Source organism: Colossoma macropomum, unplaced genomic scaffold, assembly GCF_904425465.1.
Source record: "Colossoma macropomum unplaced genomic scaffold, Colossoma_macropomum, whole genome shotgun sequence".
NCBI classification, from domain to species: Eukaryota; Metazoa; Chordata; class Actinopteri; order Characiformes; family Serrasalmidae; genus Colossoma; species Colossoma macropomum.
Window position 1 is genome coordinate 1147275 of NW_023494797.1, and position 19788 is coordinate 1167062.

The window sequence follows — 19788 nt, forward strand, 5'->3', positions numbered from 1 at the left end:
ACACACACACACACACACACACACACACAGATCATTGACACAACTTGCAATTTTTGTGCCCAAGTCCATTATTTTCCAAAAAAATAGTCCAATAAATACATGACATATATCAAATTATTCAACAAAACCTCTTTTATCTGAAACAATTTTGAGTGCTTCCATGTAAACAAATTGTACATGGTAAGCTTAAGTCACAGTCACACCAGACTTCTTCCCTTGCTGTTTTCTTTCCCTGGTGTAAAAATCAGGCGATTATGCGTGGTCCTGATGTAATATGATAGTGTAGGAAACACGCAGTTCAGTGAAAAGCTAGTGTTTAATAACTATGTAGCTTATGAGAGCGGCAAGAATCTAAATGTTTCCATTCCATTTCATGTTTTTCAGAAAGAAGACACCACAGTTCACGGTCTTGCTTTGTACTGGTTAATGCCTCCAACGTTCGCAAATTTGCAGTATGTTTCCACACTATGTGTTCAGTGTGTGCATTCCAGCGTCCTTTACCACTGAAGTGCATTGGCTCTCTCTCCAGACCAATTTTAGTTTTGTTCGACCTGACCACAGCTTTCATGTCCATATATTCACCTGGGCTCTATAAGCACAGTAAGTTTATAAAGCTACAACAACCACAATCATTTTTGTAAGACTGTGTGCATGGGTGTACCTGAGGTCTACGAACACGTATAATCCACGTAGGAGGTACTATAACTGCTGCGTGAGCTCCTAATGAACAGGCCTCTTCAATCTGCTGTAGCATGAAGCATGTCACCTTATTGTGATACTACAAAAAAAGAGATATAATACACGTTACATTGTGATACTGAATGTAGGTATGTGTACACATACAGTAGTTAAAAAAAAACACCCTTCATTTATTTAATTTTCAGTCAAAATGGCCATTTAGTATAAGCTATTCATATTTCAGGAAACTTGCACTTTGCAACTTTCCACTTGCAAAAGGAAAAAAAAAAAAACATGAGCTTCCAAAACTGAAGTTAAAAAAGAGAGATAGGAGAAAATCAAGCTCCACTTTTGCTTCTTATCTAATTCATATATGTTCACTGTGAGAAGACAACTCAACAGTATGGGTCTGAAAAGCTGTTACTAAGAAAATAAACAGACAAAAAAGAAGAACATCTGTAAATCAAACAAAGAAGCTGTCGGTGTTCTCAGAACAATGGACTGACCACCCTAGAGCCCAGACCTCAACATCAATGAATGTGCTTGGGATTACTTGCATTGTGAGAAGCAGAACATGCAACCAACTGCTAAGACTGAACTTGTGTGGAAAAATATACCTGCAGATTTCTTTTGAAAAACTGAAAGCAAGCCTCCCTAAAAAAAGGAAGCTGTAATAAAGCCAAAGGGTGGACACACCACACTAAATACCTATCTAAATAATTTAAATAATTAGATTTGAGCCTTCTGTGTAATTTTCTGTTATATATGTTTTCTGCTTTTTTCCTGCTGTTGTGTATGTCCATATATATATATATATATATATATATGGACAAAAGTATTGGGACATCTACACATTAGACCTACTAGAGCTTTTTTTATGACATCACATTAATATGGAGTTGGTCCCCCTTGGCAGCTGTAACAGCTTCCCCTCTTCCCCTCAAGATTTTGGAGTGTATCTGTGGGAATTTTTGCCCATTCATCCAGATGAGCATTTGTAAGGGAAAGAAACTGTTCTAGTGGCGGCATGCTTTACGCCACTCCATCTGACAGTTGGTATTGTGCATTTTGATCTTAGGCTTGTGTGTAGCTGCTCAGCCACGGAAACCCATTTCATTGCATTTATAACTTATACTAAATGGCTGTTTTGACTTGAAATTAAATAAATGAAGTGTGGTCTCTGACTTTTGCACAGAACTATATGTCATGTGCACACTCAAATTTCACTTGTACACATACATATACACACATTTAATCACACTTACTGCTTGTTTGCACCAAGAGCAGCTAATGGCCACAATCTCTTTACTGTGAAAGGCAAACTTCTGCTGAAATCCCTGTAAACACACAGAAAGCAACAGACAGCAATTACACAAATGCTGAGAGATTGCCATCATTAATCCAGGCATTAAAATGTGCAAACATCTACAGAAAAACCGACTGTGACAACTTTTCTCATGTCTGTGGCCAACAAGCTGTTGACAAGCTATCGAAAGAAACTGACAGCAACATCTGCATCTTGTCATGTATTTCTAATGGGTTTCGCATCTGGCCTACTGATGCATACTTGAAGAGCTGTGTACACGCACAAACACACACACACACATACACATACACACACACACACACACACACACAAACACACACACCTTCCCGCATTGTTTGCACTTCCCCTCTTGTCGTCGTCGATGGACCCAGTGATGCCGCACAATGGTAGGCTGCCATGGAAACAGAAGAAGCACAGTCCAATCTCATTGATCTCATCGTCCTAAGGCCATGGACTAAAGCACTTGTTGATTAAAAACTTCAGTAATCAGGAATGAAGGAGAGTTTTTTCCTTTATAGCTGGCCTGCAGCAAAGTAGCTAAAAGAATTAGTCCATTAGTAAAAGACAATATAAGATATCAAAGTATCAACTAGTTCTAGTTGTTAAGTCTACAGTGCCCTTCACGATTATTGGCACTCATAGAAAAGACTTTTGGTGTTTTTAAGTTAATGTTGTCATTTTGCTATACATTTAGCTCACATTATGTCATTATTGACATTAAACTAAGAAATTACATAATCATAGTCATATAAATAACTTTCCATTTGATTTTCATTCTGTACTGGCATGATTGAGTATGTACTTTGACTTTTTTTGATGTCAGGAGAAAAAAAATGACAAAATACAAAAAAAAAAAACTTTTGGCAAAACAAAACTCTATGCACAACAACTTTTCATCAAATTCAAATCCCTCTTCCACTTATAAACACAAATGTCATATTAACTTTAGAATTCACACTAATAGAATTTGCTGCTTCTGTCAATTAGCAGGGGCAGAAAAATTAAGACGATGTCTAAGCAACACTGCACTTCATCAAAATCTCAAGCAATCAACAGTGGAAGTATGGAACAAGGGCAGTTTCATGAGACACAATATGTATCACGTACAACATGTATCACGACATGTATATCTGTACTGCACTAAAACCTATTAAACAGGTCTAATTATGCTCTGTTTGTAATGAAACATGTAGTTGTTCAGTGTTTTTTTAAGCACTGAGAACATCCACGATATGCTAAGAAAAGTGCACTGTGTATCACGACCATACAATTTCTCACAATAACGTAATCTTTGTTTGGTGGTGTGCGATGTAGTAGTGGAGTGGCAAATTTCCATTTTACATTGCTATAAATTTGGATGGATATTTTAATACAAATAGTAACTTTAAATGCATGGAAACTCAACTGACTGTCAAGAAAAAAGAGAAATCTTCTGGCTATTAAGTAATTTAAAGGTCTTAATGATAACGTGAGAAGTAGAACCATGTTTTTTCTCTTGTAAATGTAATTGAGTAAGAGTACAAAGTACTTAATTTCAATAATACTCAAATAAAGTACAAATCTTTATAAATAACATTTACGCATAGTAGCAAAGAATAATTACTCAATTATTCTGTACCCTTGTCAATAAGCTACATGTGAGAAATGATTTATATGAACTACACCATTCTTTTTTATGGCCAGCAATAACTCTGAAGAGATAATAGGGACTTTTTTGAATAAGCTTACTAAAAGATAAGATTCAGTGTAAAATGAATAACAAACATTTCTAAAACGCCTTTTAATTTATTTTTATCAAAGGTACCAATAATTCTGGAAGGCACTCTACATTAGCAACCATACAGTTCAAGCATTTCAAAACAAAACTGCTAGGGTCTTAGAATAAGGCATTTCTGGTATGTAAAATACTTCCAACAAAGTATGAAAAAATATCATAGATCAGCACTCGTGCACTAAAACACTGGACACATAGTCACTTCACTGTAGAAGGCAACAAACACAATTATGTACATATGAGATACACTGTATATAAGCCCAGGACACAGAACTGGAGAGGGAGTGATGGAAGAAGGATAGAATGTTGTGGGTAATGATATCAGGGTGGTACATGTAATCTGAACAGTAATAGTCCATAGGGTTGGGAGTGTGTTAGTGAAGTCCGTAACATTAGTGCTTACGAAAAGTCTAAACAAGCTGGCTCAGTGAAACATGATGCTATAATAGATTTAAATGCTTTGTGTATGCAACAATATCTATCTATTGCCCAGAAAATGTTTGTGTGTGTGCTTTGTTTGACTATCACTATGCAAACCACATGTCCCTGCAATGACAGGAAAACTTTGATGTTGTGAGAAAATCTCGTTGATCCCCACGAGGGATAATATGCAAAATAAACAAAATGCAGCTTGAAAAACTAAACTTTGAAAAATGGGAACAAAGATGTCCTTTGGGGTATTGAGGTTAAGGTTAAGGTTAAGGTTAGGGTTAAAAGTAGGCATTGCAGTATTTAGCTGCAATTATAAAAATGATGTGTCTCGCTGTACATTTTGCTCTTTTAATGAAACCACATACTCTGAAAAAACTACTCCTTTCAAGGTACAAATGTTTTTAAGGGGGGCTACTCTTAAGGGTACATCTTCAGTACCTTTAGTTAGGGAAAATAATTGTACCACATTCCATTGCAATTATCCTGTCTTGATTTTTTTTATTTTTCTGTTTAAATTTGAAATTGTTATGAAATGTACAAATACAAACATATAGTTAAAGGTTCGAACGTCGGGTCAAATTACAAGTTTTGTTGATTCTCTAAGTGAAAATAATCACACATCGTTTACAGAGAACACACTTCTGCACATTTTCATGCACAATTATTGTTTATTTGCTGAAGTTAACATATTGGGGAGAAAAACAACATGAAATGTGGCCTGTGTCAAAGTTATGGCACAAGTTTTTTTTTTTTTCCAGTTTGTTAAACTCCGCAAATAACCAGCAATTGTGCACTAAATTTGCAGAAAAACACAATACTTAAGTCTATTCCCTGTAGAGAATGTGTTAACTTATTTTCACTTTCACAAAACAACAAAATGTAATTTGACTGAGGGTGTTCAAACTTTGGCAGACAACTTTTTATTCTGATTATCAATTAAAAACTCAAACATGCCTTTTTGAGAGTCCTTCTGGTGTAGATTAATGACAACTTGCATGATAACGGCAACCCTCGCTGGAGAAAATTTAGACTGCAAGTTTAGAATCTAAAGCCATGCCTACATGCTTAATAAATGAAAAAAATAGATGTTTTCCATTGTTGTATTGGAGTTTGGAATTCAGCTATGTACCCCTATAGAAAACCATACGGCATTATATTTTCATAATTCCATAAGTTAACTCATCTGAACCACCAGGACACCTAAGCTGTATCCACCCCCCCCAGACACACTCTGGGAAACTCGCAACATAGACAGTGGGGAATTTACCACTGAAGCCCAACAGCTTTTTAAGGCCCAATTTTAACCATTATAATGTTTTAATAGTAAAAGTGAACACAACATAATGTGTACATATTATTTAATATCATTTGTTACCTTTATCTGATCCTGTCTCCTGGCCATAGACAAGGATCAGAAGAACTTTATTTCTAAATGTTTCAAGGCTAGAGCTAGCTGCTGTATATGTTTATACTCAGTTGCTGCAGAGAGTCACACTGAGGTAAGCTTAAGTTCCAAAGCATCTGGCATATATTTTCGGTTCCACGAACTAAAGCTAAATTTAAAGTAAAATAAGAAGAAGAGGAAGAGCTGTAGGGTAAGTAAAGCTGCCATTACAGTATGTAGCAGAGAGAACTAACAAGCAGTTTATTAACACACTTCTTTCTCTCTCCGGTGAAGAGACTACTGGTTCATGCACTCGCACATTTCTTAACAGTACATGAACCACTTTTTCCAACATATTTACCAAACAGATTAACTGTAAATTAGTAATATCTAGTTCTCTGTCTGTTTTCCAACATGGCAAATATCGGCTTTTACACATCATCGTCAGGTTTTTTGTACTCATCAGGGACATCTGATCACACTGCCCTATCGCCCAGGCCTTTTCTGTGCAGCACGATAAAAAGCAAGAAAATGTAAGACACTGTGGGGACATTTGGCTGGTACTCATGAGGAAAAAATTATGATTTATTTTGAATGAGCTTTTAATGAAGCATTTATTTCAAAAAGTCAAAGAGACAAAGTATTTCTCTTTGGTAGCTGAAGAGAAAGTTAGGGCTGGGTTTAGGTGTAGCAAAGCAGCATTTAGCTCCACTCATGTAGAATACACAAACATGTGTGCATTGTATGTGTGCGTAATACCTGTGTGAGAGGTACATGTGACCTGCGGTTAGCTGCAGTATGCTTGATTCGCTCCCAAGCAGCTTGACCTTTTATGACTCTGCGACGCCAGGCGGGCTAACCCACGCAAGGCATGATGGGAAAACAGGAGAGGAATGGCGCAGGATGGATGGAAAGTTTTAAAAAGGGAAGAAAGAAGATATGAAAGCAGAAGGTAGAAATTTTTAAGAAGCCGAAAGCTCCATTTCAACAGCAATCACAAAGCATAATTAACCCCTTGAACCAAAGATTTCTTATTCAGATATTAATCCTCAGACCTCTTACTCAGGAACTGTTATCAGTTATTTACTACTATATTATTTACTACTATGAAACTACACTATAAATTAAAAGGTACAATATGTAAGATTTTTATGTTAAAACTGAGAAAAACATGCCATATGCCAATACAGTGTCCGTACACTGCTGTGAGTTTCCCTATAAAACCTGAAAAAATAATTTAAAAGTCAGTGGCTTCAGGTCGGATTTCGCATGTTTCGGACCATGTCATACATCTTTACATATTAACGTCACACACACATACAAAGCTTAATGTTTAGATCTCATGATGATATGATGAAAATAGTAGATAATTCACTTACATCATCAGAAGACATGCCCTTCACCAAATTTTGACTGAGTTCTCACTGAATACTCTTTCAACATGCTCGGGGAAGGGGTCCGAAGCATAACCGACAACAATATGTTCATCTCCCTATTGCAAGCAATCACATATTTCCACCTGAGATCCTCCAAATCCCCAAAATGTACACAGTTTGGCTTTTAGTAATGATGAGAGTAAGGAACTAAAGTGTGGCAAAACATACAGGCCCTTTGGGTTTAAGGGGTTAAGAAGCTAATGACTGTCTGAATGGAGCTCTGAACACTGGAATGGCACACAGCACGAGAGACAAGGGAAAACATGTAGGAAAAAGTGGGAAAAACAAAAGCTGGGTGATGAGAAAGACAAGTGACTGCAACCTAAAAACTCACCTCCCGTATGTTCCGAGAGCCTGATTCCCTGAATGAAGGTTTACACCTGAAATTGATCTAAAACAGACGTGTTACATTAGTACAAACACGACTTTGCACTAGAATGAAGAGATGATCTGGAATTACCAGATGTCCAGTGGAAATCTGCCAAACAAGGACCACATAAATAAAATACAAAGATCTATAATGAAATGCAACTGTTAAGTGTTCATAAAAATGTTTTTCACAAAAAATATTCATCCCCCCAATGAGACTTTTTCCACTGAATTTAAAGAGAATATCAGTTTGTTTATACTTGAGAGTTGAGAAACACATTATGTATGAAAAAAGATCTGACATTTTGATTTAATCAATGTTATTGCATTAAAAGAAGAACAATGAAATCAGGAGGAGCATTTCCATACAGTTTTCCTTTCCCGCCCCCAAGTTTGTTAGTAAGCATGGGCATATTTGACCATTATTAATCACCTTCACCTGATGATGACCAACCAGAGAAGTGTTATTTACCATGCAAATTCACAACACAATATAAACAGGACAGCATCACCAGTATGAGCTTAAACCAAACCACATCAACCTGATTGAAATGAGCAGTTGGCCAATCAAAGGTGCAGTGAAAAGAAGAGTAGAGGGGCAGTGTTCAGTGAGTTATAAACTGAGACAGATCCGACTTCCAACTTTCACCTATACTATGCTACAATATTGTACTGTTCATTGGTTTTGTCTCTACTAATACAGTAATACTAACTAGGCCGTAACTAAAGCCCTGTAACTACCACCTATAAGGCATAATAAAATCTTTATAAATTATTCAAGATACACTTGCTGCATTATTAAACAGTTTGGTAAATACTTTACACAGAAAAAATATTAACTATGATTGCAAGATTAACAGGAAAAAAATGTCTGATTAAATTCTGCTTTTATTAACATCATCAGTAAATTAAGGCTTTGTATTTGTTTCTGGAAGCAGACACAGATCTTCCAAAAACTCCTCATAAACTGAAAGTGATGGACTTTGGCTCTATTTCCTTTGCTGCTCTAAAAAGTGAGCATGTATTTTGTTAATTTTGCAGCAATGCTTTGCGTAAGAGGTGCCAGAGGACACAGACATTGCGCAGGGGTCCTTAACTGGCTTTTTCTGGGCTTTTTAGTAACCTCTGTATTGCCTCAACTAGCTCCTGACATCAAGTCTGCTAAATCCCTGTGATTATGCAGTAAAATCTCTGCACTAAACCCAACAGATTCCTGTCTTAACTTCTAACTCGCTTCAGACATCATCAGGATAGACTGTTTCAGTATCTGTAGGAAGAGTTGCAGCCTATGAGTTTATGGGCCCCCATAAAAAACTAACCTTTAGTAGAAAAAAAAACTAAACAAAAAAATTGCTATGTCTCAACTAAGTTGGTGCTTTAATGCGGGCAAAATATCAATATAATTTTAAGACATTATAGAGCCCTGACACCACAGTTCCACTGCGCTATATTCCCCAGTGTGATTACCCCACTTGCACTGCTGGTAGTAATGCCACTGGAGTGTGTGCGGGTGACACTTTAGCCCCAGCTCAATCTGAGAGAGAAGAAGGAGCGATCAAAAAGTATAAGAGATGAGAAAAAAGTGAAAAGAAAAGAGGGAGGGGTGCGTGGTGGTCTCACTCTGAAAGACGGATCTTTGTGTGGCAGCTCATCAAGCCACTCCCCCTGAGGCTGAGGCTTCCTGTGAGATAACTGAGGGTAGGGACATGATTGGTTGATGAAGCAGTGATGGGCACACCCCCTGTCAAGAACTGCTGAAAGACACAGCACTCACCTTCTCTAGCTGTTCTATACAAATGGTGTGAACTACAATCTTGCAAGCAGCGCATTTCTTTCGGGCAACAGATTTTTGCTATGGGAAGAAAGAGAGAGAGAAATAAATATTTGAAATGTTTTTTTGCTTTAAGACAAAACACTCCAGTTGGCAAAGTTTACAACAGGTGGCAACCTGTGGAAGGATTTTTAAAAGTTGCATTTAAATCTAGTGGTGAGCCAGTCTGTAATTCTGAATAAACGACCGTCTTTACAGTAAAAAAAAAAGTCTACACTCAACACTTTTCAAAACCAGTTCACTAATTTAATGTCAGTTGTAAAAGTGGTGAAATTTCTGATGTAGATATACATTGAAGCAACTGCCAATTGGCTTCTGTGCGTTTTGAATTAATTATTTCCAACTCTCCTTCAGGCCTATGCAAATGTTTGAACACCCCCATCAAATTACATGCTTTGTTGACTTTCTAAGTGGAAATAAGTTAAGATATCTATGACAGGGAAAAAATGTAAAACTTTTTCTGGGCACAATTTGTTTATGTGCAGAATTTAAAATGCCATAGTTTTTGCACAGGGCACAGTTTATGTTTTATTTTTTCCCATTATGTTAAATTCAGCGAATAAACAGTAATTGTGCACTAAAATTGTGCAGATATTTGTTCTCTGTACTTAGTTTCTCTTAGAAAATCAACAAAACATCTAATTTAACCAAAACATCTAATCTGTCGTCAGTCCATATGGTTTACCTGTAGAATCGCTTTTTTTTTTTTTGCAGGTATACAGCTGTATAACCATAGGAAATCTCGACTAATACAGTTCTCCCTCTAACTCTGTCCAGTTACCAACAATAATTCTGTCAAAGTCAGATAGGTTTTCACTTTCTGTTTTAGACTTCCTGGCATAAAAATGAATCTGATCAAACTGTGGGTGGTGAGGTGAGCATAGGCGTAGTAATTTACGTGAAATTCTTTTATCATGCACACTGCACACAGATAAAACAAACCAGATGAAGAAGAGTAGCCAAGACATCAGATCGCCACTTAACAGAATAAGGAAAAGTGCTGTAATAATCAGATCGTCCTTTGAGGAATTGGAGTTTAGTTTCATTGTCCCTCATAAGAAAAAATAAATAAATAAAACTGGAGTGTAGCTTAAGTAAAATCAGTCATATGCAAAAGTTTGGGCTCCCCTAGCCAAATTACATGTTAATTTTGTAAGAGAAAATAAGTTGTACGGAGAGCATAACTAACTAAAAACCTAAAATGCGGCCTGTGCAAAAGTAATGGCACATTTTATATTTGTTTTATTTTGAAAAAACTGTGCACGAAAATTTGCAAGAAAAACGCTTGAAAATATTTGAGTTTGTTCCCTGTAGAGGAAGCACAAGGAGATTTACTCGAAAAAGGCCCCGAATATTCTGTAATAACTCTCACTAGGATGAAGCAATCTGAACAAAACAACGTGCAATGTGCTCCTCAGTATATGGAGCTTCGAACAAGCAGAGATGCCCCTGCGTCGGAGCGATGAGGTAGGTGTCAGACAGCCATCGCGATGTTTAACCTCTGTTTGCAACTTCCGGGTGCATACCCCCGTACCCCTTCGAAGATCACTTCCAGCGTTGCATGTAATGCAATCAATTACACATTTATGAAGGTATGTAGCGTATTTTTTTGGTTCAGATTGCTTCATCCTAACGGGAATTACAACAGAATATTCGGGGCCTCTTTCACGTGAATCTCCCTGTATTAACTTATTTTCACTTACAAAAAATCAACAAAACATTTGACAGGGAGTTTCCACACTTTTGCATACAATTGCATGCAAACACCTGCCCCTCAACCTCATCTTACAGATTAAGCTACATCATCATAGACTTTGTTCTCTCAGCTCATCGCAGAACATAACCTAGCCTGCCTCTCTCTTGGTCTCAGTCTCTCTGACTTTGATTGTGTTTGTATGTGTATTTAACTGTGTGTGAGAGCCTGATTAGATGTCAACTATCAAATAAAATAAAAATAAAGGAATATATCACAGTAAAAGAAAATCAAAACAGGATAAATGCTGTGGCTGACAATGATTTCAATGCTAGAAAGGTTCTATACTGGTATCGGTGAATTTTTACAGGTCAGAGGCTGTTAATATAAGGTTTACTGTCTCTAAAGGTTGTCATATATGAATTCTGCATCAGCAAACACAATCTTGAACCATAGGTTCCTGACAAATCCAGTAACTATTCAATGCATTTTCAAGCTGAACCTCCAGATGGCAGCATTTGTGTTTATGTAAGGAAACACAGTTGGACGGATCCAGTGCTGCAGGCTAAGCATAAGGAAGCTCTTCTACTAGAGATCAGAAAGAATTCTGTGACTGAAGTACAAAATATCTCTCTCATCTTTTCATCTCCTCCTTCTCTTTCCCTAATTCCGCTCTGCTGATCATCTCTCACCTGTCTGCTTTTTGCTGCCAGGTTTTTTCTCCTTCACAACTCTGCTTATTCCTTTTTCCACTCATTCCTTCTCTCTTTTTTCCCCTCTCTCCTCCACTCACTCTGCTATCATCTCTGTTGTTTTCTTCACAGCTTCTCGTTTTGTTCTATCTCTTTTTTTAACTGTTCTGTTTTTGTGAGGAAGCTTTTAGAACTGGAATGGCATCATGGGCTAAAATGCACACATGCACAAACACACACACAAACCAGTGTCTTTGCGTAGCAGTGCTGTTCTCCAACGTAACAGAAGTCTCCGGAGACGTTGGTCTCAAACCAGATGTGGTCTCCATACACTGCCGACTCCTGCACACAAATGTGAACACAACACATACTCAATTTATGTTAAATTGAAAATGCTACATTACTTACATTATTTGTTTCTAGGACTTTCACTATCAGTTATATCAGTAGTGAAGTAATTGAGTCAAGCACTGATTATTTTGTTAATTTATGAAAGGCCAAATGGTAAAAGTGCAATTAACTGAATAATAACAAACTATGAACAGCATGTCAAAGATTAAAAAAGTCTTTACAGGAAAAAGACAAAAAAGGAAGCCTTGTAATAACTGTAATGTAAAAAAAATTATACAACAAAACTATGCGGCAAAAATGCATGGACGTGTTCATCAAGCTCTGTTCTCACTGATCAGTAGGACAATTTAAACATTGTCACTGTTGGGACAAAACTTTGTATCTCCAAAATGTTACATTTACAGGAGAAAAAAACCTTCTTAACATTGAATGAGAGTTAATTTAACAAATTTTTACAAGTAATTTTGGACCGTTTCTTTTAGTCCATCCATCATGAAATGTTAACACATTGTAAAGGACAGATAGCATTTTTAAATTACATCAAAAAATGAAAAACAACAAAACTGGAGATATAAGGTTTAGTCCTGAAAGCAAGGATTTGCATCATCATCAGTGCTGGGAGTAATGCAGTACAGCGTAACATTATTGTAATGTGACTAGCTTTCCTTACCCAAATTCAACAACTACTTGTAATTCTTTTCAACTCAGTAATTGTGTAATTTGTACTTGTGTTACTCATGTGTGTGTTGAATTTAAATCGTAAATACCTTGAGTATTTACTACCCATGCCTGACCTTATATGTAAATTATGTGTGTGTTGTACATGCCACAGCTGACTGCATGACTTTGATTGTGAATGCAAGCAGCACAGCATGAGTGCAGGAAGTGAAGCATCTAATCATGCTACTATGAAACTGATGGATAAAAACCCTGTGGTGTGAAAAAGAGATGCCCAACTTCACCTAAAAAGGCCAAACTCAGATTTCATTCAGGAACAGATCTGAAAGCTTAACTTTTAATCATATAAATTTTATTTTAAAGCAGCTGCTTAAGACTATGTCTAGTGGCTAGATTCTATTTTTCTATTCTATATTTTAACCTAGTATAACTGGCTGATTGTAAAAGCCAGATACAGACAGGTCCTTTAAATGATTTTTCATGTGATTTCTCACTTGTTTCATTTCTTATTGGGTTTTTCTTTGTACTTTCCAGTTGATACATATTTGTATGGGTTTTAGATTCATTTAGAAGTAATATATCACTGTTGTCGAAAGAAAACCTCATATCTCCATTTTTGACGTTTTTCAGTTTTTGACATAATTCAAAGGAACCTGTACATTACGTGTAAATTCCATGATGAATGGACCAAAAGAAACGGCCCAAAAGGACTTGGAAAAAAGTTTGGTTCCATTGACATACATTAAAAGTAACGTATGTTTTTTTCTCTTCCTGTAAAGTTATCATTTTGGAGATACAAGGCTTTCTTCCGACAATAGCGATATAGAGTAACAAGATGAGGTCAAATTAACCCTCCTAATATGTTCGCAAAGTGGTTACATCATCTATGTTTGCAGGTCAATTTTGACCCTGTATGGCTAAATCAGCTCAAAATAGTCTTAGAACATACAACCCCATTTCCAAAAAAGTTGGGACGCTGTGCAAAATGTAAACAAAAACAAAATGCAATGATGTGCAAATCATTTAAACCCTATGTTTCATCGAAAATAGTACAAAGACAACATATCAAATATTGAAAGTGAGAAATTTTATTGTTTTTTTTTTTAAATATTTGCCCATTTTAAATTCAAAGCCAACAACACATTCCAAAAAATTTGGGACGGGGGCAACAAAAGGCTGGTAAAGTTGTGTAATGCTAAGAAAACACCTGGTGGTTGTTTGGCAACAGGTCAGTAACATGACTGGGTATAAAAAGAGCATCTGAGAAAGGCTGAGTCTTTCAGAAGTAAATATGAGGAGGGGTTCACCACTCTGTGAAAGACCGAACAAGCAAATTCAATAATAACGCTTCTCAACATAAAATAGCAAAGAACTTTTGCTTTTCATCATCTCCGGTACATAATAACATTAAAACAAACAGAGAATCAGGAGAAATATCTGAATACAAGGGACAAGACCAAAAACCAGTATTTGCTGGCCACGATCTTTGGGTCCTTAGGCAGCACTGCATTAAAAATAGACATGATTCTGTAGAGGAAATTACTGCATGGGCTCAGGAACACTTCTGAAAAACGCAATAAAGAAATCAAATATAAACAGGATCCAAGAATGCTGCCACCTTCTCTGGGCCCGAGCTAATTTAAAATGGACTGAGGGGAGTGGAAAAGTGTCCTGTGGTCCGACAAATCAACACTTGAAATTCTTTTTGGAAATCATGGACACTGCGTCCTCTGGGATAAAGACCACTAAGCTTCAGTACACAGTTCAAAAGCCAGTATTCATGAAGGTCTAGGGGTGCATTAGTGCACATGGCATGGGTGACGTGCACATCTGTGAAGGCATCATTAAGGCTTCAAAAATAAATACAGGTTTTGGCAACATATGCTGCCATCCAGATGACGTCTTTTTCAGGGAAGGCCTTGCTTACGTCAGCAAGACAAGGTCAAACCACATTCTGCATGTATTACAACAGTATTGCTCTGTATTAAAAACATTTGGCGCATTATGAAATGAATAATACAAAAAAGGAGACCTCAAACTGTTGAGCAGCTGAAATCCTATATCAACAAGAATGGGAAAACATTTCAGTTCGCAAATGCTTACAGAGTGTTGTTAAAAGAAGAGGTGATGAAACACAGTGGTAAACATGCCCTCGTCCCAACTTTTTTGGAATGTGAGAGAGAGAGTATGTTTGTGAGTCTGTTATATCTGTATGAGGCTGTTGTGTGTGTAAGTGAGCGAGAGAGCGTGTGAGAGTACAAGTGAGAGCGAGCAAAAGAGAAACAGAGAAAGAGAAATAGAGAGAGTGAGAGAGAGAGACTGAGTGTGTGTGTGTGTGTGTGTGTAAAATTTTACAGGCTATTGTCATAACATTCACTTGCTTGCATTTGACCTGCACTCTATATCGTCCCCCAGTCGGTCTGGATTATTCTCTCTGCGAGAAATATTTAGTTCCCATGTCTGTGTGTGCATGTGTGTAAAACCTTAAAACTATAATAAAACTCACTTGCATCGTGTCTCCTTGCTGCATTTTTAATTTTGAACTACAGGGTCAAATTTGACCCTGAACAGTATCTTTGTACCCAAATGGTGTAGAGACTTTATAAAAACATTGAATTGGTAATCATCACTGTTGAGGAACTCATCAAGCTTCACTAAAATTATAAAGTGTAATGGTATTTTAGAGACAACAAAACCTGAAAATGGTCAATTTGGACCCAGAACATATTACGAGGGTTAAGCACAATCCATTGTGTCAGATCATTCGAAATACAAAATTCTTATTTTTCTGATTTTTTTATCGAAGTGTATTGACTTTTACTCCCTCTGAACACCTTCTGACATTTGGTTGTGTCACCATGTTCCAGCAGCAGGTAAAAATTATACTAACCAATAATATCTTAGCATGGTTTCCCTCCACCTTCCACCAACCTGACCATTCACAGAGCAACACCTCTCATTACCTCTATTGCCGGCTGTATGTACATAATGTCAGAAGGCAACCTCCTTTTCTTCTTCTGACTTTGCTCTCTCACTTTCACTTTCAATTCTTGTTTTTGCACCTGACTTATGGTTTTAAATTCATATTAACACAAGTGAGGCCTTTTTAAATTATGTTTCAGAATGCCATCTTTTCACAATCCAGTCAAATCGTGAAGAATAAAATCATGTCTCACCCACAATTATCTCCTGGGCCGAGTAGCCTGTTTAACTCAGAAATGCATCACATTAAAGGATAAAAATTCATTTAGATTTTTGATTCACATTAACTTTAAAGTTACCACATTACAGTTTAAGAGAAGTAATTAGTAATTTGTAATGGATTTTTTTTGAGTACCCATCACTTACCATCATGTAAATTGCTAACTAATTACTACCAACTCATTGACAAAGTAAATTAAAATCAATTTTTTTTTTTATCAAGTAATCTTAACTGCCAAAAAAACTGCCAAAAGGATTATCAGACAGTGTTTAGATTTGACTGATATTTGAAACCGATATTTGATGATTTCATATTTATTCATTTTTATTTTACTCCAGAAGAGCAGAGCATTTAGGTAATGCTGTGCTACTGTGGTAAAATGTCTGCATTTTGTTCAATTTACTGCATTTGTAACCCTCTGCATTTTTCTATATTGCTAATCTAGGTTGATCTAGTTCTAATTTCTACATTTTAAGATTGTTTATGTAATGGCATCGGCAGATATATACATGAAAAATACTGGACATTAGCATTGGTCCACAATTCCTATGTCCCTGCTTTCCAGGTTCTACAGACTCAGAAATCTCACTTTAAAACATGGATCTTCCGGGAGCCAAAAGTGGTTCTTCTATAGCTCGGTTGAGCAATTTTATCCACAAAGGGCTATTGCGGTTGCAGGTTTTCACTCCAATAAAGCAGGAGCATACATAATCAGCTGTTTAAAGAATAACACCAACTGATTAAACAAGTGGTATCAGGTGTGTTCCTGCGTGTTTGGAATGCAATGAAGATTGGACACTCCTATTCTATACAGCATTGTTCAAAGAACCCTGTTAACAGCTGTATTATGGGGCTTTATTAAAAGGTCTCAATGTGTGTGCACCCTTTGTATAATGTGGACTTTTTTCTGTGCTTTTGTGTTTGGATTACTTTGTAAACTAATTTACTACCTTAAATGTGCAAACATGCAAAATACTGCACCCTATTCTGTGTTTATTATAGATGAGTGTACTGATACTATGCCATTGCCTGCAAGGTATGTGACGTGGAGAATCTCTCTGTTTGTTCGTTTGTTTGTGTGTGTGTGCGTGTGCGTGTGCATGTGTGTGTGTGTGTGTGTGTGTGTGTGTGTGTGTGTGTAGTGTATTAACTCACGCTCCAGTCCACAGTGCTGCGGATCTCTCTGTCCGAGTCACACTTGGCCAGCACTGAACTGCTGGGCTGAGACGACAGATGCTGTAGGCCAGATTTAGCTATAGCCTTCCTACGCACACAAAGAAAAAAAAACAGAAAAAACTCTTAATAGTCAATTAAAGTACATACAAAAGAAGTACTGTAGTCTTCCTTTTGGCTGCATTCATTCTGCAAATTTAAGTGCTCAATTCGGATTTCCTGCTCAAATCTGATATTTTGTTTGGCTATGTCTTACATTAGTCTGAACAGGTCACTTTGTTAGAAAACAAACAACATGGAGGCAACACTAGCAACCACTAACTGCCCTTTATATATATCGTTCCATAAGATTCATTCCTAATAGCATGGAAATAATATGATTGATATAAAAGTCAGATGAATTTCAATTTGACTTTTCAAATTAAATGCTACATACCTAATGATTGACAGTAAATAAACATACTTCATTACTGAACTTAAGTACTTTTTTCCAAGTATCTGTATTTATTAAAGTATTTCTAGTTATTTTAGGAAAAAGTTGTAAGCCGGCAAATAAGAGACTAGTTTCAGCTTTATCTATGTGTATGAGTTTACTATTTAAGAGCTTTAGCAGCTTTGGTAGCCACTTTTAATCGTTTTTGCAAAATCTCAGGGATGGAAATTTTCTGAACTTTTGAGATATGCAGGCTATATGAATCCATCTAGCTAATCTTCTCCTTGTAGCGTTTTCTGGAGACTGCATCCACAAACTACTTCATGTTTATTGTGCTTATCCCGATTTATTTTATTTATTCTATTTTGCTTTTGGTCTTCAGCCACCAGCAGGGTTGTAGCTACAGTTACGGTGATGAGGCGAGTTCTATTAGAGCAGAGTTACAGCTTGCCTTCCAACATGGCAACAGGATCTTCTTAATGACGCAATCAAATACTATGAATACCACGCACAGTACTTAGAAATGATGATGGCGTTTAAAAATAATGACGTATTAAATTTTTATTTCATGTCTGAACGGAAGGGCTCAGTGATTGGTGGTGTAGGTGTTCACGAATAGGTGGCACCAAGAGGAAAAAGAGGGACATCAGAGCCAAGAAAAACCTCAGAAAAGCTAAGAGCTTCATATTCTTTGCACACACCACAGAACACTTTGGACTTTGGCCTACTCTTACTCTTTTGCTCTCTTGAACATTTTTATCATTTAAATTTGCACCAAAAAAGCACCAACTTTTAGAGTCAAGCCTGTACTGTGGTGTGGGGTACTGTTTGAGAATGTAGCCTGCTTGCTAAACTAACGTTAAGGTAGCCTATCAACGCTACGTAACAAGTTGAAGGCCTTTCTGTGCCTTTAGCAGTTGCTCGACTTCACTCTCTAGGATTTTAACAATGATTTATTTTTTAATCATCTAAACTTGTGACAGTGCTTAAGTCAGCCAGAATCACATGTTCTGTGGTGGGCAGAGCTGTTAGCATGCTAGCGAAGCTAATGCTAATCAGCTCCCCTCTCCTAGTTAGCAGCACTGTTTTACATTCATGAATTTTTCAATATGTGGTTTGACATTTAAAGTATGACGACTTGCAAATCATGCACTGTTCACTTATTTGGTAACAATGTAAAGCAAACGATTTGAAGTAACTAGACGAGAAGGCAAACAGCGTTCCCCTAGCGCTGAACTTTGGTAATTTCAGTAACTTTTTGCTCCTAGTTAATCAATTAAATATGAGTGGACACAGAATCATGAAAACATTGCCATATCTAACTTTATCCTGAGATGACTTCTTAGAACTACAAAAGCAGTTTATTAGCCACATGATTTTAACGACTGCCAGTCTGCCACCACCTTCTTCAGCCTACTGATGTGTCAGTATCCACCACGGCAGTGTCATCGGGTCATCCTTTTTTTTTTTTCAAACTCAAATACCGTCATATATCATATACTCTGGCCTATTGGCTAACTGCAGTATTGTGAATGAGTAGCCTGCTCTTCTTCTTCTTCCTCACATAACCAAACCTTCAAAAATCTCTTCAGGGAAATGCTTAATTAGAAAGTGAAAAAAAAAAAATCATAACCATACATTTCATTTTAGACCATGAGTTTAAGTTTTATGTTTTTGACAGTCGCAAAATTTTAATTTACAACTTTAAATTTATGCCTTAAGCATTTAACTTAAGATGTTTTAGCAAGTGGCCACTGCTCCTTTATTTCCATGTCATCTTCATTGATCGTTATTTGATGGGGTTTCTCACTTTTTGACTGATCTGTATGCTTTAGCGCTACTAGCCTGACTAGAGATGCGGATGTTTTAGCACTTAAAGGCAGAATGAACATCTTTCTGTTAATTCCTTTCTGACCTTTAGGATGTGCTGATCCAAAGAATACCAAGAATTTCTACTTTCGCCATGGAAATGCCATTGTTAGCAATGGTGTGCTCAAGGGCTTATCAGCCACCAAAACAGGACAGCTTAATACATTTAATAGACAGAATAACTTGCAGTACTTTTACTTTAAATACTTATGTGTAAAACAAGCATTTTTGTACTTTAAGGACTTTTATGTTTAGTCATAATATTTTACAAAGTGTATCAGTAATTTTACTCAAATAGAGGATTTATGTAATTTATCCATGACTGCACATATCAGATATGCGCAGATATGTGTTGAATTTTAGGCCTGCACATGAAAATGACCCAAACCAGAATTGAAAATATCAGATTCTGTGTGTTTTAACAACAAATCTGTGTCACATATGAAGACAAAGTACTTATTTGGTC

At 36.7% G+C, this 19788-nt stretch overlaps 1 protein-coding gene across 15 annotated transcripts in view; it reads right to left on the minus strand.

Moving 5' to 3' along the window:
• The window catches only part of dgkza (diacylglycerol kinase, zeta a), a 194775-nt gene that overhangs the window by 71598 nt on the left and 103389 nt on the right, over positions 1-19788 (minus strand). For 6 of the 15 annotated variants that reach the window (XR_005008007.1, XM_036583983.1, XM_036583984.1 and 3 more), the window contains 9 exons: positions 17003-17111; positions 11857-11958; positions 9175-9252; positions 9021-9092; positions 7366-7422; positions 6355-6450; positions 2328-2396; positions 1944-2015; positions 662-778 (listed from right to left, as the gene is read on the minus strand). Coding sequence is in view for 14 of the 15 variants with exons in the window: in XM_036583983.1 (XP_036439876.1) it covers positions 662-778; positions 1944-2015; positions 2328-2396; positions 6355-6450; positions 7366-7422; positions 9021-9092; positions 9175-9252; positions 11857-11958; positions 17003-17111 (772 nt within the window). In the remaining variant the exon portion in view is untranslated. The remainder of the gene's footprint in view (positions 1-661; positions 779-1943; positions 2016-2327; positions 2397-6354; positions 6451-7365; positions 7423-9020; positions 9093-9174; positions 9253-11856; positions 11959-17002; positions 17112-19788) is intronic. The other 9 variants (XM_036583985.1, XM_036583986.1, XM_036583981.1 and 6 more) reach the window with 6 other exon arrangements.